Source organism: Pectinophora gossypiella, chromosome 4 (genome assembly GCF_024362695.1).
Source record: "Pectinophora gossypiella chromosome 4, ilPecGoss1.1, whole genome shotgun sequence".
NCBI classification, from domain to species: Eukaryota; Metazoa; Arthropoda; class Insecta; order Lepidoptera; family Gelechiidae; genus Pectinophora; species Pectinophora gossypiella.
Window position 1 is genome coordinate 11,570,174 of NC_065407.1, and position 22,698 is coordinate 11,592,871.

Here is a 22,698-nt window from a genome sequence, read left to right on the forward strand (position 1 = left end):
ACGATGTTAGATACAACGTTAACGTGAGTTGTCGTATCGAATCGACAACAAATAATGTTGTTTAGGAAAAATTTTGAATGTTTGTGTTTTGAAGTGATGACTAGGTTTGATTGATGATAATAAAATTAATTTTTAGTTTCGCATCGTATAAAATTTTGCAATAGTTTTAATTTGAAAATATGTCTTTGGATATTTTTGGTGCATACAGATAAGTAATTCGGTTTAATTAGATTAAAACTGACATTTGCCAGGTCAGCCATATTGTTGTTTTTGCGAAGCCTTTTTGTTGTGGGCGGAGCAGGTTCTCGATAATTTGTAGGCGGTCCTCTTAGCCAGATTTTACGTCACAAGGTTGCATTACTCATTGCTTTGGTTAGAATACTTTTGTTTGTTTCACTTCGGTATATACACCTGTGGTTACTCAGGGGATGACATTTACTCAGACGATGCTTGTGTATCTCATACATGCAGAACTTTACATATGTATAGATTTTACACCTGAGTATGCTAATATTGCTAATGTAATGTTTATGCTTACATAGTTAATTGTAAGCTTATGCCACTCATAAGTACATGCGGGAATGTCATGAGCATGACATTATGTCAATCCGATTAGCTTGTCTTTCTACTGTAACATTATCATTAGTCATTACATGAGACACGCGCGCAAACGCGATGTTCGTGCCTCACTCAGGTGGGTCCGCAAAATACCAGCAGAATTGTGGCTCGCATCGCGGCTTACGCTGAGAGCTGAGTATGTTTATTGAGGACGTCCACCACCATCAAATGATACATCGGCCAATATCTTTTAGTATTTTGCGTCGCTCTAGATTTTTGTGTACGACCTCGGGATGATAAGCAGCAAGAACAATTTAATCTTTCTCTTTTTAACACTAGAACTTGCGTTGAACAAAGAAATATTATTCTGTCGCGCGGGTTGAAGGGTTGCGGGTTGCGGGAGGGTTATTATAAAACACACATAAAAATAAGCTATACTATATTCCTATAGCTTACTATATGGGTTAGGCTGAAGTACATACATCGTAATCTACTACCCACGCTTCACGTTTCACCGTGCTATCGGGAAGAGTAAAATTTATGCTCTTGTGCAGGTGAACAACGTGGACGAGGTTCTGGAGCGGCACAACGACTTTCTGGAGGCGTGCCTGGGTGACTGCATGCTGACCAGCCCGCAGCTGCTCAAGGCCGTCACCGCGCTCTGCCTTGTCTGTGTCCAGTTCTGCACTTTCATACAGGTGACTATGACGAACTTGTATATTATCAACAAAACATTATAAAATAAACGCGAAAGTAACTCTATCTGTTGCCGTTTCACGCAGAAACCGGTGAACCGATTTAGATGAAATTTGGTATGGAGGTAGTTTGAGATCTAAGAAAGACTATAGGATTGTTTTTAGCCCGGAAATTGCCCCCTAAGGGGCAAATTTTTTCTCCGCTAGATATGACACCATTAGATACCTGTTTGAATACGGAGCCAATGGCTCGGAGCAAATGAAGTGGAATGTGAAAATGCTGATTTTTATTGTAAGAGCCTACATATAGAAGACCTTGTAGAGCAAGGATTTATTTTATATTTATTAATATATATTAAAGTAGTTGGTGAAAATTTAGTAACAACAAAAAGAAGCTAACGAAATTATTGCTGGATATATAGGTACTTATAATTTGTTTCATATTGCGAATTCGATTTAAAGGATTATTCTGTATATTTCGTACTCCTTCATTCCCTTTATCATTATTGTTTTTTACCCCTATACCTGCACTGTTTTGCTTGTTGCAAGGAATGTTTTCCGTGTGTTTATACTTTCATAATTAAATTAGTGTGTTACTCTTTCCATTATGATTACACTTTGCTTCAGAAGCGTGAAGGGCAAGTATTTTTGTAATGAATAAAGATTACTCTAGATGTTTCCAAATTAGAACTAAACACAAGGGACAATTTAGTAGTACAGAGGTAAACACCATCTAATTTTATTTTAAGGTATATCTGTCATTTTATTATCCGCCGAAAAGGAAAGGGACGGGTAATCGACACTCATATGGAACAAATCTCACAAATCATTTTAAGAACAAATCTAAAACAACCCTATTTTTTTGTTTTTAGCATTTGCTAATAACCCGACAGAATTAAGTTGACAGCACACGTCAAACTATTTGCATACCAGCGAGATACCTTTTTGATTCGCCCGGTTTATTCTTTAATTTACTCATTCTTCCTAAAATTAACAGCTGTCAATCACCCGTCCCTTTCCTTTTCGGCGGATAAGAAAATGACAGGTATAACTTAAAGTAAAATTAGGAGGTGTCTTCAGGAATCGGGGCCAGTAACGAAGTAAAAGTGAATCTCTTTATGTTACAAAAGACATAATGCAGAGATTGTAGTAGTTACATTCAATCCAGTAGTTTCTTTCTTGAGATTAGTTCCAAGTTATGTGTCATTTTTAAATTCAATGCAACAAAGCAACCGTTCCTCGATAACAACATCAATACAGTATTAAGAACGTAATCATGAACTGATATGCGTTTTTCCTATATCTAGTTATATGTTAACAACGACTTGTAGTATGGGGAAAGCTTATGTACTTCCTATATTTATTAATATTATTATATATATCGCTTTACAGCAGTAGAACACTAATATTATTTATACACCCCTAATCTAAAAAAATACTTTTTATTTTATTATTATAATATTACTTTATGCGAAGTCTTTCCTAATTTATGTATATTTTATCACTATATATATTGGTGTTGGTTCCCGCAGAGACAAACTTACATTTACATTTAGTTTGACAGTTCTAAAACTAGCGTTGTCTCTGTCTTGCACTCGTCGTAAGTGAGGGACGGCAGTATTTTTAGAGATGTCAGACTAAAATAAAATTCAGTTTTGTCTGCCACAACCGGCACCATTATAATAATACGCTTTATTACAGGATTTCTAATTTTCTATGAATATTAATTTATTTTGTATTTTCTTTTAACGCTACCAAAACTCGTTAATTGGCAAAAGGAGATGCACAAGTACTTCGTGGATGCAGAGCTTAACAGTATGCTTGGATCGACGTATGACAATACTGATTATAGCGAGGTATATACTAGCCACCAGATCAATCACTAGTGCACTAAACGATCAACGCACTAAAATATTTCACATCATTCTCTAATCTTGAACGCAGCCTTACCTGTGCAGTGAAAAGTGTTTGAAACAGTTTCCACCAATCACGAATCGAGCTCGAAGTAATTCCTTTCTTGATTGGTTAAGAATATTTTCCCTCGCTTTTTCTCTACATAGCGTTGCGTTCACATTGTATTGTGCCTGTAGGAAATATTAGAGCTACGTCACGTGTCTTGCTTCCATGTAGTATTTGTGTTAAACAAAATCATTAATGTATTTACTGTTATTTTTTCTTTCATGACTTATCTATTTTAGATTTCGTCGGTAAGTACCATTGATTTCAGTCACTAATTTCATTGTAAACTAAAAATACTGTGGTATATTGATTAAGTGACAGAAATGTTAAATAACCCATTGTAACTTTCATATTCATCTCATTATACAGTCCTAATGGGCTATCATCTAGAACATTTTCTTACCCAGTTTAAACAAAATGTGTCACAAATTTGTCTATATTCTGGATTGTGTAATTTAATAACGTTATTGCATATACAAAATATTTTTTGTTGAATATGGAAATCGTCTTCCATAAACCTATTTAAGAGTGTTCAGGCAAATGTTATCCTTCATTATTTTTATCTGTCATAATGTGGTGGGAATTTCTGTTAAAGGTTTATAAATGAGAATAATTACATTTAGCGTTGTCATATTGATGTGGATTATGGTTTTAAAAACTGTTTTATGATATTTTGTTGTTTTTACTCTGTTTGTAACACTTCGTATGTAATGTGTCACAATTTGTTGAATAAACATTTTCTCTCTCTCTCTCTCAGCATACACTTATTTAGTTTGAGAGTTGTAAAAGTGCAAAATTATTAAGGCAAATGTTCACTGAAGCGGACAAGCGGGGACTTGCGGAATAGACCAATCACAGCGCGCGAGAATAGAAGAGCGTGAGAGAATTCGCTCTGTCGCGCGCGGTGAGTGGTCGATTCTTGCACATCTCTGCTTCTCCCATTTTCTTCTTTCGATAAGCACTATTATTTTTAAAGCTGTCGGAAATAAAATAAAGTTTTGTGTGCTAGATAGAATCTGCACCGTTGTTATTTCTAAGTAATGAGGTTATGATCTGCGATGTCAGAGCACGGGGTGCGCTGGCGGCGCGACGAGCGGCTCGGCAGACTCGTTCGCGCGGTCGGTGTCGCGCTACGGGCTGCGGTTCACGGCCGCACTGCTGTCCGTGCTCGCCATCATCGACCGCATGCCGCGGGACAACAACAACAAGCTGCTCAATATCTCCGCCAGGTAACTAATACTTTAAAGATCATGTATGTCTGTTGTCACTGATGACAACTCAGAATCGTGGTCTAAAACATCCCCTTCAGTATTCGTTACAATGTCAGTAACACCCTGTATATATGCCTAGTTTATAATAAACAATTTCTAACGTTATATATTTTAGTTTTTTTACACTAAGGACGTACGGACCGCTTACTAGTAATCATCTAAAAAGTGTTTGACAGGCAATCTGGATTTTTCCAGTAGATTGCCTGTCAAACAGCTTTGTTGTCAAACAGCTGCTGAGATTCCATTTAAATCCGTAGATTGAAATTCAACACATACTACGAGAAGCAGCTGGAGAAGTTCTGCTCGGATGAGACGCTGCTGGACGCGGAGAGGAGGCCGCCTGCGTCCTAGCGGCGGGCCGCGCGCTCCTGCAGCCGCAGAGTCACCGCCGTGTGACCGCGCCCTAACACTACACGCACGCGCCGAGTGACATGAGGGGTTTGTTCCGCGTCCCGCTGCCACGACCAAAAGAAGGTTAACTCTAATTTTTAAAGCAATTTTTACTTTTAATCGGTCACCGTTTATTTTATTCAGCGGCTCTTCTGGTAACTGTTCATCGTAATTTTATAGGACCAATTATTACCAGTCATCAGTGGTAGCAAATTTAACATTTTTGTAAGCAACTGTTTATATGGTGTGTTACCCGCTGGCAGTGGGACGAATGCCTAAAACGCAATGATGTACCTACTTCTTGCAGCGAACTTAGGGTCTAATATATAATGATCAATTGTAAACGTTCTTTTACTGTAACAAGTACTAACCACGGGCCATATCCTTCATATTGAAGTTGACATCATTGTGCTTTAATATTAAATTGAAGTGAATCAAGTGGATTGGACGGTTAATTGAAATAAAATGAACTACAAAAAGCGTGTGAATACAAGCTCTTGTTAAAATAAGAAAGAACCATTATCATATTTAAAATTAAACGTGGCCCCTCGTTTTGGATGTAGTCGCAATAAGATATGAACGTCGAATAGGGGAAGTCACAAATTGAATTGTTTGCATTTATGTAGAATTTGTAAGTGAGAATTCTGTATCTCCCTCGCAGTGGCGGCCCTAGCAAAATATTTAGGTGGTGCGAGGCCTCAAAGTGGCACCCCTCAGCCCCTTAAAATACAAAATTTTTCGATTAGTTAACGGCCACCGAAATTTACCTATTTAAATGTTTTAAAAATGTTGTTTATGGCAACCCAGGGTGAACCAGTCTTGGTTGTTTTTGGCGACCCCCCCCCCCCATTTTGGCCCAAGGGCCGCCACTGCTCCCTCGAATAGCAATTAGATGTGTATGAAAGTAAGTACAGGTTTATAGCCTGTGTACTAACGTGGAAGACGTTTACGGTAAATTTGCACATGTAAATAATTGGATTTAATATTATTGTAAAAGTACATTTTCAAAAAGCCATTTTGCTATTGAAACCAACGATATTTTAAGACAATTATAAATGAATCAAGTAGGTATATTTGGAGACATAATATGTGAACCGACTGTGTTTATTTAGCAAGTAAATTAAAAAGGTTAACTACAGAATAGAATAATAATCATAGCATCCATCCACAGCTTTAGGTATAGCTAAGTAATCTCACTAAGTACAAATAAATTCCTAACAAATCTGTACTCATATTGATATTACAGTACATATTTACTAAAATATTATATTGGCACAATGTTTTATCTCATTTGGATGTAACAAAGTAAGCACATTACTAAATAAATGCAAGGTATTTTTGATACCAAACATTCAGTGAGTATTAATTAAGTAAAGTAGATCACAAGATTTCTCATTCCTTGCCATAATTTTAGAATTTAAAGCCATGACATTAGTGTAGTATTATTGTTGTGAATGCATTAGGGGTGTTGTGAAATTGAACTTCCATATGTGCTTGATGTAGATCTGATGTCAGTACTAGTTATCACGCTCGAATCTAGTTGAAATTTTACATTTGTTATTATTGGCTGTGTTAATTATTGCCTAAGTTTAGGTACTTTCCTGATTCATTGTCATTTTATACAATTTGTTGTTATGAGAGTGCCATTGTTCTTGTTTACTACTTACTTTGTCAATTAGGATTTTTTTTGATTCATTTCTTATGTAAACCCCGTTTGGGATATTCAAGTTTGTTAAACAGTATCGGTCAATCGTTGATTAGGGAGGTTGTCACGTAAACGGTATATAATACATACTTTTAATTGACTTATAGCGATACTAAAATCTCGGCCACCCGAGATGTAAATACCATCGATAATATTTTTATGCGAATAAACACGATTACTAAACTAACCTCTCTTTTAATTTAATCCTTTACATCTTATTAGGAATTGATGAAATAAAAAACATGTTGACGATGACATAATCTATTTTAATATAACAGACTTTTAAATACGATCTTACTTTTGTGTAACATTAAATTATTGGTTTCGTTCGATACGTAAAGCAAATCACACCTTGAATTGTAACAATAAATACATTGTGTAACATTGGAATACTCGCTACGCTAGATCGATGTTACAAATAAATAAATCACTGCCGCCTGGACATGACACAACATGACTAAACGCAAATGAAGATAACACAGCATGCGGAATTATATCTATCAAAGAACGAGGAACTTATCAATACTTTAAAACAATGCAAAGCCTACAAAGCACTAATGTCTTGAGGAATCACGGACACAAACGTAACTATTATCAATTTAATAAAATATAACCAACCCTGTGTTTAAAAAGTAACAAGTTCAATGTAAGCAAATTTATTCAGTCTAAAGAATTAAATTTTATAGTGAATAAACAGATTGTAAAACTACAGTTCATAAAATGTAATAAAATCTGCCAGCAGTCCATCGTTTGGATAATAACACCAATATAGCAGACGTTACAAGTAATATCACTGAATAACCTCTACGATGAGTACATTTCAAAGTTAACTTACGTTATGTGCATACATTTAAATACATCACTATCAATGAAATGGTAACTGAGAATAACAGCAATACATTTGTGCAATGATAACGTGAATAATTTTGACCAGATTTTCAAAAACAAATTCATTGGCACAAGTCGTACATTCCATTAGTAAGTACCTACTACTTCTTTCATAAAACGATAAACAATGCAAACGGTTTTACCTGCACCATAATAACTTTATAGCATGATGAATGCATGATAAAAATAATAACACTTTTTGCATATTTTCAAGAATGCTTTGATAATAAGTGCCAATACAACATCCCTATTGCTGCTATCATGCATTTGCTTCTACATTTTCTGCTTTGACTCAGATTTTTGGTACCTTCTATAAACAATTTAGACTAAAATCTGACCAAATCAGATTGTCATGAGCAAATTATCTAATTCATATCAACAAGAGAGCAGAAAATTATAAAATCATGGTAAAAGCAAATGTATGTGAACATATTCATAAGTAAAAAAGCCTAATGCACATAATTTACCTACGCTAAAGGAGTATGTACAGAGCTCTGGGCCCAAATTCACTAATTCACAGACTAGAGTCCTCCCAGCCGGGCAGCCATCACCACATGTGCGTTTCCCTGATCTCACTTATTATCTGGCCGGCGCGCTGCAAGGCCTGCAATAAAACGATGAAATTGGTTATAAATACATTAATAATTGGATACGCAGTTGCTTATATACACTTCATGGATAACACATTCGCATCCCTGCCTTGAATTTCGTAGGAACGTACTTCTTCGGTAAATATACCTCGTCATAACGTAGCATGATTAGAGTGACATATCTCTCGTATCTTTCCTACTAGGTTATATACCGTCGTCGAAAAAAAAATACATCGTTTGCGTATTGCAAAGACAACACGAGATTTAAGATAAACGCCGCACGCTCTTGAAGAAACCACTCGAATAGATGTTGCGCGGTTGCATCAAACTTCATACAAAGAATTGTTATCTGGTGTTTAAAATTAATAGCGTTTTGTTACCTTGAGCATGTCAGCGGCCTCCTTTCTGCGCTGCGCGATGTGCTCGGACTCGTTGAGCAGCGTCTCCGCATGGTCGGACTTATACAAATGGGTGACCAGCTCCGACTGCAGGTTGTCCTTGACATAGTTCACCAGGAAATGCATCACCGCCTTCGGAACAGAGTCCTGTATCGACTTGCGCACGATGTAGAAGTATGACTTGATCAGCCGCTCTGTAATTTAAGAAATGTTAATTACAACAAATAGTAATGTAAATTGAACTTGTCGAGGTTGAGCTCCCACCAAAACGGAGAGGAGAGGAGACTAGCGGACCAATCACCGCTAAGAAGAGAGAGAGAGACAGAGAATTTTCTCTCTAGCTCCTCTCCTCTCCACATTGATGGAAACCCACCCTAATGTCCCCTTTACAGTTAAGCGTGGATAGCTGCATTTGTGCTAAACTTTTACCATACCTAAACTTGTATGATTTAGTGCATTAACTTTCCATTACATGTATGATTCATTTACGAAATCACAAAAGTGTCTATCGTAACATTTCGACTCAATAGTCTACACAGAGAAAAGTTAACACTTAAAAATTATTGAGTATATTGTTCTAATAATATGTGAAAATGAAGTGGATTAGTTATCTATAAAGAAGTAAGCGTTACATGCGAGTGCTACGATAGTAATACATCCAGTGCTAAAATGACGTAGTATTTCACACACGTCGTTTCAACATTTTCTCAACAGATTTAGTGACAAGACGACATTCAAAATGTGAACGAAACCGCGAGCCAACGAGCCCGGTGCTTACTCACCCAACATTATCCCTTTCATTTCTACATCCATTATGGCAAGACATGATGAGTGTTTTATATCACGTGATTGTTAATTAGAAAGGAAACTTTATAATACATTGTTAGAAGCTGTACACATCTAAGATACATGGGTAAGTAAAGCGACAAGCATACAGCGAGTACCGTCGTGGAAATTGACTGCTGACCGACTCTAGAACTTTACCTCACTCACGATGAACCCTTGTTGCGCTAGTTGCTCTTACTTATAATCAAAATGGTTACGAGTTATGTTTTCAGCGACAGGGTTCTAGGCGGCCAGGAATAAACTTCCGCGGCTAAACGATGATAGGTGGTCGGAAAGAGACTGTGAATGAGTAAGCTTTGCACGCCGCTAGTAGTATCCTCACCAACTAGGTCACCCATTTGGTTCAATTGCATCATGCTGATGCCTTCAAACTGTGTGTTACTATATTTGGTTGTGTGGTCGCTCCGTCCACCTAACACCATAGAGAACAAAAACGTTTGTTTACTGTGAAGTCACAACCAAACGAATGCCACCACGAATACAATTGGAATACAAAACGGATATTTTAGTACGGACATGGACAGTACAAGCAATTCTCAGTCATAGTAGATATGCCGGTATAAATACCGAGAGTTTCGACCTAAAGACGTAATGATGTTTATCTAAACAAAGGCTGCGTTTATTGGTCGAAGCCCGCGATATGTATCGCGCCGCGCCTACCTACTACGGCTGTTAGGTTAATAAACAAATATAGACAAATGGTATGTAGAAATATGTATAGATGTAATTATATTCGTAGTGATGTTTAGTATTGGCACTTAAGAAATAAAATCTTAGGTATATGTTTAGTGAGGTAAGGTATACACACCGATGACGTCACAGTCGTGTTGTTCGCGTTCAGAGAGCTTGCGTGACGTGTGGCTCGGCACTTCTGGCAGAAGGTTCACTGGCTTCTGTGGAGTCAGCACTTTGTTCTCGGGAGAGCCGTTCATCTGAAATGGGATGATTATCATAAGGTTTAATTTGCGTATGGCTGACGGTAGCCAATCACCATAGTAAATTCTGAAAGCGCCTACTGTTTTCTTATAGCCTGTTGAAATAAATGCAACCACAGTCCTTAAGCATACATAAAATATTGGGTCGCTAAGAAGTCCTAACGTGTTATTTTTCTAATAATGTGTATGTGTGAAAATGATAGGCGAGATAATCTAAACCACGAACTACTTATGTTTCTTACGGTTAATTTATTTATCCATTTAAATATTTCTAATATGAGTGTTTTGTACCCAAAAGTAGTTTGAAAGAAACTGCTGCTACCTTTGAAATAAGTCCGCTTGTTTTTTTTTTTATAAAGTGTTTTGTATGATAATTTGTAAATATATTTTTTGGGGGTTTACGCGGTTATGATCATAATTAAAACGCATAATACCGGGTTCTTACCGCGTTTAAATCAGGGATATGAGCTCCTGATATTTCAACACTGTTGCCAATGATCACGGGATGACTGATGAACTTGGAGTGCAGTAGGTGGATCCATCTATCGCGAGTCTCATATCCCTTATTTTAACGCGGTAAGTAGGTCTAACATGCGCAAAGTGATAAAATTTTGTCACGATCATTTTAACGTTTCGGACGGTTTCATTGTAATTTTGTCGATTGGTGCAAATATGTGAACCCAAATAAGTCATGTCGCTATCAAAATGTTAGGGAAAAAAAAACGAACTTATCGATTTCGATAAACTGTATTGAATCGATCGATAATTTTATCATCATCATCATTGGCCTTATACGTCTGTTTCAGACGATTTATTACGTCATTGCCTCGAAGAAATGCACTTTCTTTCATGGCTGTGCAAGCCCATCCTAGAGCGGCAAACTCGACCGCACACTCTGCAGGAGAAGTCTCCTTAATAATAAGTAATTTTATCACGGCACGCATATTAGCCCTGCTGAACTCGGTCACGGGTTCAGGGACTTGGGATAACAATATTGTCGAAATGTTCACCTGAGGTGTGGATGGAGATTCACTGTTGGCAGAATGGGGCGGAGTTTTGTTCTCGTGGCCGTCTGTGATAGCTGGCACATGCTGGAATACACAATACGTGGTTTAGTACTCTATACTAACGCGGTTTGGGACAAGCTTGATGAAAGTAACGCGAAATAGCCAACATTGCACGCAGTAATTACATGCATTCATAAAAAAATGCTACAAAATTATTTTAAAACAAAACTCCAGTTTTAGGGTGGGTTTACACCAAGAGCAAAGATGTTTCTACTTCCGGCCACGTAGTTGACGCTTATTCAGGCGGGCACAAACTTAACCTCATTTTGGTTAGACAGTTCTTAAATTAGTGCTGTCCTTCGCTTACAATAGGTACAAGAAAGAGATGGAGCTAGTTTTAGATCTGTCAAATTAAGTTTAATTTTGTTGGGAGTTGCCCAAATCCTACAATAAGTCACGTCAAAAAAGGAGAAGACATGAGACGAGCGTGCGAGAGAAAACGCTCTGTTGCTCTCTCTCTCTCTCTCTCGCGATGATTGGTCGATCCCTACCCGCTCCGCTCGTCTCCTCTCCGCTTTAGTGGAAACCCAACCTAATCCATTCACTATCTAGAAAACCACACTGCAAAAACAAGCCGCTGAATCTAACTATAATGATGCTGCTCAACATTAAAATTAGCAAATAATGGATTGAAAGAGAGCCCACGTAGCACTATATTAGAAGCTATGACAATGATTCCCTTTCCTGTGGCTTATTATTATGTGACTAAAATGAATTGTAAGTAGTACAGGACATACAGCACTAGCCCACAATACATCCGCATTGTACAGTTTACCTGGGTATAAGAATCCAATGCATTTGCCAAGAATACTAGGGTGGACCCTCTTTCACCCATTTTCCGTAGAAAGAGCTACAAAAAATCGTCACGAGTTACTCATTCGTTGGTAATATTTACACGTAAAAGATATTAAAAAAGAAAAAATATTTACGTAATTACAATGGGTGTTAGATAATTAGGTAATGAATGTTATTTTATTATGGTGCATGTGATAATGGTTACATAGGAAACATTAAAGCCATCCAAAGAATAATATAGAACTACTATCTCTACTATATACAAGATACCGACAACACAAATCATGCAATAGACGACACAACTAATTAATTAAGTGCTATAACCCAGCACTAATTGTAATGTTGTAGGTAAATGGCCACATTTTCGTGAAATGTTACTATACATCCTACATTTTCTCGCATATCGCCTGTTAACTTACGTCGGCGTGTGAAGCGGACCAAAACATTTCTGGCTGGACCGCTACTTCGATTTACCTACCATCCATTGCGTAGTAACACAAGCGCTAATTGAGGTAGCGTGGTACAAAAGCAGCAATGAATGATGTTGAAAGTTTTATAATACAATCGTTGCCTCACATAAATATGTTCGTTTTGTGCATATTTCGGTCCCACCGGATATGCTCCCGCGGCATCTCTCTATAATAAGATATCTATCTGTGCATGCGACTTTACCTTTACCCTCAGAACCTCCGGTTAGTAACTCGTTAGTCCATGCGAAATACAAAACAGCAAAGCGTATATACTTTGAACATGTTGGATACCGGTGAGGGCGCGGCGCGAGGCGTCTTCTGGCGGTACATGGGGCTGTGCTCCTCCACCAGCCCGTCCGTGCTCTTGAGCAGCCCGGACACCAGAGCTGCCTCGCGGTGGAAGTCAGGGTGCTTCGTGTTGATGTACGCCAGCTCGATCGCCACTAGGTTCTCCACCTGAGAGATAATATTGAATAGATAAATTCACTGCAATGAGGTTTTAAATTAACAGAGGTAACAATGATTAGGTAATTTTCCGAAGCTTACAAATCAATCCAAATATAGGATTTGTCATCTAAAAAAATAGGATCACTTTTGGAATATCGTCGTAGTCAATGTTCTAACGAGAGAAGATTGTTGCTGAAGAAATACGGCATGGTATTTCTGCTGCGCGCTGTGTGAACGCTGTAAAAACTCCGCATCTGATGATGTAAACGCTTGAGATGTAATGTGTACTAGACATAATATCCGTGTGGTACCATGGAGTTGGTGGCGGGCAGGCGCGTGCGCAGAAGCTGCGTGACAACGTCCACGATGCGCTGGTGCAGGCGCGGGAAGCGCAACATCTCCTGCTGCACCTCCGTGCCGCAGTGCTGCACGATGCGCTGCATCTCCTCGTGCACCTGTACATGAACACCCGTTTAATTTCTTGTTACTTGCGGACAAGATGGCGGTTTTGCTTGCATTTTATCAATATCACGTGCTCTGGTATCCGTAAAGTAGTTCGGAACTTGAGTCAGATTTATCGTTCGCTCGTTTGTTAATAATTAAGACTGATGTAGTGTTGAGTTGAGAGAGATGTATACCTTACGGGTTTGCGGGTCGCCAGGGTTATAATTTTTTATAACCCTGGCGAGACAGAAGAGACTTCTGAGTGTTGATCTATATCTGGCCGCACCACATTGCACTTTCATATTCTTCTATCCTTTTTCGCCACTTAGAACCCTCGTTAATTCAGCTGCACGGTCAGATATAGTTCAACCCTTATCATCCCGGGCATGTTGTACCATGCAACCAAGAGACTGTATCCACTTTAACATGATGGATCGTTATTGTGGCCAGCGATGGGAACATCCATCCAAGGATATCGTATCAAAACTGGCTGAACGTTGTCCTATAATCTGTGGCTCTGCCTGTTTTTAATACAACTAGAGACATCTAGTATGCTTAAAAATAACAATTTAGTTATTAACGAGTTACGCTCTCTACTATGGCGATGGATAGCGCTAATGTATATGGGAATATACCCGTTTTAATGCAGCTTGTGGCATGGTTTAGTATTATATTTCGTCAATGGCTATACTAACCAATTCAACACAACGAAGTGAAGGGTCTTCGAGTCTTCTAATCTGACGCTTGACTAGTAGCTCGAAGGACACTTCGGGCACGAAGAGCGCGGGGCGCGGACCCGTCGCGTTGCGGATCGCCGTCAGGATATCCATGCGCGTTAGTCCTGGACATAATAGCATACACATTTAACATAATTGGGTAGTTTCTAGTTATTGTCGAATGCTTATGCGGCCGCTCGAATTGGGTCCTGTACTAGGTCAAAGATAAATGATGAAATTCTGATTACTAAATAATAAAAATAATAATCTAAAGGTGACGAAAAATATTTTCTTTTTTCTATTCAACTTATTTATGAATTTTAATAAAGTAATATGTAATAAGAGCAACATTTTGTCACGTTTTTTATGAAGTGGCAGTGTGTTTTTTTATATAAATTACATAGGTAGTAATTTCGTGTTTTAGCGTTTAGTAAAAAGTAACTGATTTGACTAGTTGGTATTTAGTCCATTCTCAAAGATCAAAATATGTTTCCCAGGTGTCATCAAGGGAATATATCAAGTGAGATTATGGTCAAATGCGTACTCTTCGAATTGAAAACATCCTCCTTTTTTGAAGTCGGTTAGAAAGAGTTTTTGATACATTTCATTTCAGTTTGTTTTATATAACAGCAGTGATATATTACTTCTACGTCCATTCGCTTAATATGCACGACCTTGGTTGATTGAAAATGACATATATATTATATTGTATTGTCGCATGCTTATGCAAACGCTCGAATTAAAATTGCAATGTGCTTATACAAGCATACGACTATACAGTCGTGTGTAGTAGTTACCCTGCAACTTCGACAAAGTTGGTTTCAGTTACAACGGAAAGTACTTTCAAGCCCATCTCTGAAAAGTCCGTCCCTGTGTTTCGCTCTATCATTATGCACTAAATCGGAAGCATGCTTAGAGTGACTTCTCTCGCCTCTGTCGTACTAAGCTGTATACCGTTAGTGCGAAATGTTGTAAAAACTCTTTATTACTAAGGACACTGGCTGTTTTTTGATACGACATATATCTACTTATTTTTTTAAATTGTTCCATTTTTCACTCTTATACTATCTGCCTAATGGCTAGGTAAGAAAGCTCTCTTTATCATAACGTTTTCGTCTTTTTACTGCACCAAAGAGACACATTTCTTACGTCTCTTTCGCTTTAGGCGATCTACTGTATCTCTGTCCTGCTGTCATTTTAATCGTTTTAAGAGGTGTGTTACTTTTGATATGGTGACTTACCAACTAAAGGATGTATAGAATCGAGAGTGCGTCCGAAGGTCTCGTGGAATATATAGCATATCCTAGCGCCACCACACAGCTCAGTGGTCTCGATATTCCTCGCCGTGCCCTCGATGGTCGAACAATACGCGCTGGCGAACTTAGTAATGATTTGTAGTAGAGTCTGAGACTTGTCCGAGACATCCTCGCCGTACGAGTTGAGTAACGATTGGAACTGAGATATCATCACGTTAACGCGCACCTGAAAGGGTAGAGATGATTAGTTTTAGGTCATTGTGCTAACATTAGCCACTTACCCTAACATTGCACTAATAAGACTGTTTACTGACTGGTTGTCTGATATACAGGTTGTGAGAAGCTGCAGTAGTTTTAGGCGGATGAGACGTTCGTTATGTAAAAATTGACGATTCAAAGTGTAACTATGTTACCTACTGAATAAAGATATTTTTGAATTTGAATTTGAATTGAATATTCCAAATCGCCAACAGAAAACCCAAAATAGGTTACTAAAACGTATTTCTCGGGTACGTGGGTTTCTTCACGCTGTTCACGTTTGTTTGAGATATCAAAATATAATTAGATAAAGTTATACGTTATTTTTAATAATTCATATTGCAGTAGATATCATTACATTGCACACCTACAAACAGACAATAACCAGGAAAATCGAAGTAATCGTCATCGATATCAATTGATCAAGTATTGGAGACAATTATCAAGTGTTCACCTTGAGTTCCGGAAGGTTGTCCCATATATGGTGTATGACCAGCCGCAATCTTTCATATTTATGTTTTATGTCGTGTGCCCTCGGTAATCATCGTATTTCATAAACGAATGCTTTTTTCCACATTCATCAAAAGGCTAGTTTCCAACTGGTCAAATCAGTTACTTTATTAAACGTCAAAACATGAAACTACTACAAATTCGTCAGTGTTCTTTTTTTATAAAAAAACACACTTTGACGTCATAAAAAATTCGGATAAAATGTCGGACTTAAATTTCGTAAATAAGTTAAATAGAAAAATAAAGTTTTTCGACAGTTTTAGATCTGTCTTTATTTAGTAAACAGTATTTATAATTTATCTTTGACCTGGGACACTAACCAATTATTTAATTCATAACTTAGTAAGGAAATGCGATGTTTGCCGAGAGACAGAAAGTAGAAGCACTGTATATATTTTGTATGTAATTATCGGGTGTTTACCTTGAGTTCCGGAAGGCAGTCCCGTATATGGTGCATGAGCAGTCTGTTAAGAGTCTTTGCTAAGTACGGCGTGCCATTGCGCGTCGCAATTGTAGGGTACTTCCGTTGCAGGTACGTCGCCTCGTCTTTTAACGCGTCCTGAATAAAGAAAATATTTTAAAGCTCTATTACACTACACGATTTCTCCGGGTGATTTCAGGGTACAGGGCGATATGATGAGAAAGGAGGCAGGGACCCGATCTCCTTATACTGTAATAACGCCGCGCCATGATCCCCCTGTACGTCGCATTTCGGGTCCGAGAAATCATGTAGTGTGATGGTGCTTTTACGCACAGATCGTATAATACTAACGTAAGTAATGGAGGTTTGAAATATAAACGTAAACAGAGATTTTGAATGTGTGTTAATTTACGTAGGTCTGTACTTGTAGAAATACATACATGCATGAATTTACGCCCAGTCTCTAAGGAGGTGGGCAGAGCCACAAGTAATCGGAAGACAACTTGCTGTCACTTTCGAAAATTCAGATGAATCTTATGGGTCATCAGCCCATTGCCCATATAATGGCCCATCATATTAGAGAGGACACATTAATATAGGTAATATCGTTGGAAAGTCTTGCATCTATAGAAAATCCGTTACAAAACAGTGAAATATCGCGCGGGTAATAACTTGTATTTTATAATAGTCTTGAAGATTTTCACTGGCTTTGTGAAAATGCAGGAATATATTTTCTCTTTTGTAATACATTGCACACGAAACGCGACTTTCTCTAACAGTGTTTATATGCATTTATAATTCTCAGTTAGTATCTAAAGGTCCCAATAACTTGCGTTTTCTAGTATTCTTGCAGTTCGTCACCTAAAAGGGTTATTGTGAAACAGTAGGAATATAGTTTCACTTTTGCAATGCATTACATATGAATCTTGACTTTCTGTACGACATGACTATACTTTGCCTAATATGGCTTTAGATTGTTAATAATTATAATAACTGTTATTAGATGTTCATATTAATCAAATTAGGGAGCACAAAAATGTCTAACATTTGTGTATAGTAGTCTAAGAATAATAGTAATGCGTTGGCAAGCTCACCGTAATTGTCTTCTTATCTATAATATCTTGTTGCGATCTGTTGACCACACCAATGATCCCCAGTTTGACGGGAATCACCCGCCCGCACAGGATGTCTATAGCGTCAGTTCCTGGAATAAAACAGTTATTGTAGCCAAGAAATTAGCTCATCACAACATATAAACAGATTATTAGTATTGTTTTATGACAGTGAATCTAAAGATTAATGACTATCTATTCATTGCACAACATACTCCTTATGCACCGCGCGCTGCGACCAATTTACATACGACGGTTATATACGAAGACAGTAATGGTGCATCTTGATCGAAGCCTCTCGTTATTAGGCAGCGTAACTTATGCAGCTTGAGATGAAGGGATTTTAGATGGTACTACTACTTCTATGAAGTTACTATCTGCACCTATTAGTGTATTATATATTCAATAACATTAGTGCATTGTTGACAAAAATACACAATAGTACAGTCACTATTATTATTTTTCAAGGACTATTAATAATAGGCTGTTCCAACCAGTCCTTTTAATATGATAAGTGGTAGTTGTGGCGACGAAAATTTACCATTATAATCATTTGTGTGATGAAAACAATATTATAATACTACAGTTTGAGTGTTGTTATAATAGGATGACGGGGACAATGATAAATATCAATAATGGTAATCTAGAAGTAGAAGCCAGTGTAAGATGATTAAAAATCAATGTAGCTATTTCTTCTTTTTGACTGATTTACGAAATAGAATTAAAAATTACATAACAAAAAGTACCCATGTGTAATTGTTTATGTCTATACGAATTCCCATAATGCCATAGAAAAGTATCTCATTTAGTCAAAAGGTTGTCCTCTAAACTCCGTTTTAAATTCGTAAGCTAATAAAAACAACCCAGTGAAATTTTGTTATATCTTGTGCAAAATAAACTTTGCATCTGACAATATACCTATCGAGTATAAAGTGTTTCCCTTATCAGGAAATTTGATTTAACAGATTATAATACCAATTGGTACTTATAGATAACTGTTTTATTTAAAATGATTGAAATTTTGATTATTTTTATGTAATACTGTTGCCTGTGACTTTTGTCTTAAATACCCTAAATTCCTGGAATTAGACCTACTCATTAGATAGTTTTCATTGAAATGGTTTTGAAGAAATGATTGTTACCTATATATTACAGTTTCACAAAGAAAAATAATGTTCACTTACCGGCATCCATGAGATCAAGTTTGGTGACCACAGCAAGAGTCCTCCTGCCATCGGGGTCTACTTCTTTGGCCATTTTGATAGCCTCACTGGTAGCCATGTCAGTATTTGCAGCTGTTACTGCCAGGATTATAGAGTTCGGGTTGGCAATATGCTTGATTATCAAGTTCCTTATTTGGTTCTCTATGTCTTCTGGCTGGTCACCTATTGGTATCTGATTGACAGAGAATGATGTTCATTAATCTATTTGTTTGTAAATATTTTGAGACAGGTATTCATAATCATAATAATGATCTGAGTCAATGAGAAATAAGCTGTTTCAGATGAGTTTACTCATGTGTTTGTAACAGCCTCCATGGTCTAGTGGTTTGAGCGTTAGGCTCACGATCTGGAGGTCCGGGTTCGACTTCAGATTGGGATATTGTCAAAATCACTGTGAGACTGTCCTTTGTTTGGTAAGGACTGTGCTGGCTTGAATGGTTACCTGAAAAAGTATAATGATTCCTTGTTTCGGAAGGCACGTTAAGCCGTTGGTCCCGAACAGCGTGGTGGAGTATGCCCCATACCCCATCCGGTTGATTGAGGGGCCTGTGCCCAGCAGTGGGATGTATATATGCTGTTTATGTTATGTATATTTTTGTAGTAACACATTTTTAATGTTCTCCAGCCTGTGGTTTAGGATTGACGCACATCAAGCTTTGGCCGTCGTTTTGCATCGAATACTAATACATTTACAAAGTGGTGTATAAATAAAAGATTTTACATAGACTATTTGAATCTGTGAATAATAAACTCGTTCCCTCCCTTCCCTCAGCTCAGTGGAACATGATAAGTATTTGTAAATTATCAACCTACAAACAAACAAAAGGAATTTCTTGCCAGTGACAGTTTACATTTTAATTACTCACCTTGGTGATACCGGGCAGATCTACGAGGGTGAGGTTGACGACCCTGGTGGAGTATATCTTGAGGTTGATGGGCTCGGGGCAGATGCCCTTGTTGTTCCCGGCCATGCGGTCCGTCTCGCGCTCGATCTCGCGCCGGACCTCGTCGAAGTCCGTATAGATCTTGTCCTTCGTATGTAGGAACTTGCCCCATTCTTCTAGGTTTACTGTACCTGTGACAATGCAAAGAGTATTTCAAGTGACGTTTATATTATTATTATTTGAAAAAGGAAAGGGCTCGTACTGATGCGGCCCGAATAGCCACTGGGACCTTTATTGGGACCAAATCCCTAAATTTAAAAACCCTCTTCCAGACTGATCCAATCCATGCGATGTAGAGTCTTTTTGGGAGGCACCATGACGTGACATGACATTCAAATGACGTTACTATTATCTGTGTTGTAAAAGATACAGGAAGTAGTCATTGTAATGTAATGATTCGGAATAGATACAAGGAGTCATGCAAAGTACACTGTGACAGAAAAGTTCTGGATTGTTTTGATACAGTGACGCAACTGTTAGTGATACAGTAAAGTTGCCAAACAATGTCCATTGACCAGGGGGGTTATAAAGGCTACCTGAAGCATTTCACCTCAAGAAAAAGCAATAGTGCTATTTAACATTTGTTTACATTACGCACTTACATGCGCAAATGTTGTTTTTAGATGAATTGCTTTGATGTGGCCTTTTAGACCCTCAGGATGGATGCTGAAATAACTTATGGTTTCATTTATTTCAGAAATTATATTATATAAAGCTACTTTATAATTATATATCTGAAGTGACAAAGTAAAAAACTATAGGAATAGTTTTTAGGCATATTGTTTTGTATTGATATTTGAATATCAAAGTACTGTATTAAAATCCTCCAGTTTAAAAAAAATAAAAATATAAGCTGATACAATAGGTATAAAACTGGGAAACATAATAAATACAGACAGACACAATAACTTAGTAATAAGTACAAACCTGCTGCAAATATTGATTGGGAAAGTTGTGCTATTGGATTCCATGATGCTGACTTAGTGCTCTGGTGGCTTACAACTAATGTAGCAAAGTAAAACAAACTTATTACTATATAAAGTAAGAACATCTACAGGGTAGGTAATTAAAGATATATATATTTACTGAACAATAAACATAGTACATAATAATGTATTAAAATAATGACATCCTCTATAGTGACAGTTCCTAACAATAGAATTGACCGGGACAGGAAAACACCTATTTATCTATATGCAATCTAACTAATACTATCAGACCATATAGTGTGATAGAGAATAGATGAATAGTTGATTGATCTTATACACAATAGCGCGAGACGATCGCATTTTTATTCTACTACATTCAGAATGCATGCGCGCGCAACAAAGGCTTGCGTGTTATTGCGAAAAAATGTAAACATTAGTGTCTGTAAGCACAAATGAACTGGCAAAGAAACTTAATAACCAGGTCGAGTTATGGCAATGAACATGAACTTTATTCATATAAAGGAAACCAATGTTGATAGCAATGTTACTGCAACCTTGACCTACAGGTTAATATTAATAGAAATAATAATTGGATTTTCTTATCTTATCAAACGCATTACAAAGTCCTAGATTTCTTTGTTCTTATTAGAAAATGAAACACAAAAGAACTACTACCAATATGTAGATAATTAATGTTCAATGGACTGATGACTTATCTACATCAGCAAGTTCTTACTGAAATATTTTCGTTAGGAACTGATAAAAATATAGACAATATTTTATTATCTACATAGTGTATGTATTATGTGAACAAAATGTAGAATGACAAATAAATAATAATAATTAATACACATACAATGGGTTAAAGTTACCAACAAACAATGAATACAAACCTTCTTCTGCCGAGCGATGCTCTTTGCTGTCCTTAGGGCTGTATACCAGTTGCAGGATGAGAGGCCGTCGAGTCACAATCCCTGGCCCCCTGGGTAGAAATGAGCGCCCTACTAAACTCTCGATCACTGAACTCTTACCGGAACTCTGTTACAACAAAATAAATGTAAATTATTTTCTAACACGATTATTATATACCACACTAATAGTACTTATACTGACTTTACAATAAGACTGCTACTGAAAATAAGCGGTTATTGCAAGTTTATGGTACACAAATCTGCTATCTAATTTAAATTCTAATAAGATGAAAAGGCAGGTTTGAGTTTACATATGAAGGCAAAAAATACATAGGAAAAAATAGACATGCAATTGAAATAATTAGGACATTAGAACGGTCAATGACAGAGTAGTCCATTTACCTCACTGAAATGGGGACAAAGAACCCTATCTTGACATCTTTACATAACCATTTTATGGGAATAGGAAACGTGTATGGACATTAAACAATATGTCAATGACTGAAACACTAATCAAAATATTATATAATAACAAGAAACACATGTACCTGAGTTCCTAAAACGACTATTTGAGGTAATTGAATGGCATCAGCTCCCACTGTATTAAAAACGTCTTGCAATTTATTGATAACTGGTATAAGAGCTTCCATAATTAGTAATAATATCTAACGAACACCGAAAATAATATCAGAATGATTCACAGCTTCTATAAGTTTAAGAAAGTACTCTTTTTCGTTAATTTTTTATCAAATTATCAAAACAGACAAACCAACCGGTAAAAGTCGGCCATATTGATTTGTTCCCTCATTAGTGGTGTATGATTACAAGAAAATTCTGATTCTAAATCGATCGATTATAATACGTATATTGACTCGAAACTTCTAAAGCAAAGAAAAATAATACAAAAACGCATTCATTTATTTTTCATTCACAAGTATAATGACGATGTTACATACAGAC

The 22,698-nt window shown here is 37.2% G+C and overlaps 2 protein-coding genes across 11 annotated transcripts in view; one reads left to right on the top strand and one right to left on the bottom strand.

The window, feature by feature from the left end:
* LOC126366035 (gamma-tubulin complex component 2-like) overlaps window positions 1-6,765 on the top strand; it is a 28,593-nt gene extending 21,828 nt beyond the window's left edge. Inside the window, exons 13-16 of one of the 2 annotated variants that reach the window (XM_050008920.1) lie at window positions 1,113-1,256; window positions 3,032-3,109; window positions 4,278-4,441; window positions 4,741-6,765. In XM_050008920.1, the coding sequence (XP_049864877.1) occupies window positions 1,113-1,256; window positions 3,032-3,109; window positions 4,278-4,441; window positions 4,741-4,834 (480 nt within the window). In that variant the 3' untranslated portion in view covers window positions 4,835-6,765. The remainder of the gene's footprint in view (window positions 1-1,112; window positions 1,257-3,031; window positions 3,110-4,277; window positions 4,442-4,740) is intronic. The other variant, XM_050008921.1, reaches the window with a different exon arrangement.
* A 58-nt stretch (window positions 6,766-6,823) lies between these two features.
* Window positions 6,824-22,519, bottom strand: LOC126366038 (dynamin-1-like protein). Of its 9 annotated transcripts, none has more exons than XM_050008925.1 (16): window positions 22,287-22,519; window positions 21,721-21,865; window positions 19,821-20,029; window positions 18,916-19,126; window positions 17,714-17,823; window positions 16,620-16,757; window positions 15,416-15,656; window positions 14,154-14,299; window positions 13,326-13,469; window positions 12,859-13,023; window positions 12,078-12,152; window positions 11,246-11,326; window positions 10,109-10,232; window positions 9,623-9,712; window positions 8,437-8,648; window positions 6,824-8,070 (listed from the first exon to the last, which is right to left on the bottom strand). In XM_050008925.1, exons 1-16 carry the CDS (start codon window positions 22,386-22,388, stop codon window positions 8,014-8,016), a joined length of 2,250 nt encoding a protein of 749 aa, XP_049864882.1. In that variant the 5' UTR covers window positions 22,389-22,519; the 3' UTR covers window positions 6,824-8,013. The 9 variants fall into 9 exon arrangements, with proteins under 9 accessions (XP_049864882.1, XP_049864881.1, XP_049864885.1 ...); XM_050008924.1 differs by having other exon boundaries at window positions 12,841-13,023; XM_050008928.1 differs by lacking the exon at window positions 12,078-12,152.
* Window positions 22,520-22,698: the final 179 nt, after the last annotated feature.

Coding starts and splice junctions, on each gene's coding strand:
- LOC126366038 (XM_050008924.1), bottom strand. CDS start 22,388: ATGGAAGCTCTTATACCAGTTATCAATAAATTGCAAGACGTTTTTAAT. Junction 17,824..18,915: donor ACTTGATCTCATGGATGCCG/GTAAGTGAACAT, acceptor GTTTTATTCCAG/GAACTGACGCTATAGACATC. Junction 14,300..15,415: donor TTCTATACATCCTTTAGTTG/GTAAGTCACCAT, acceptor TATTATGTCCAG/GACTAACGCGCATGGATATC.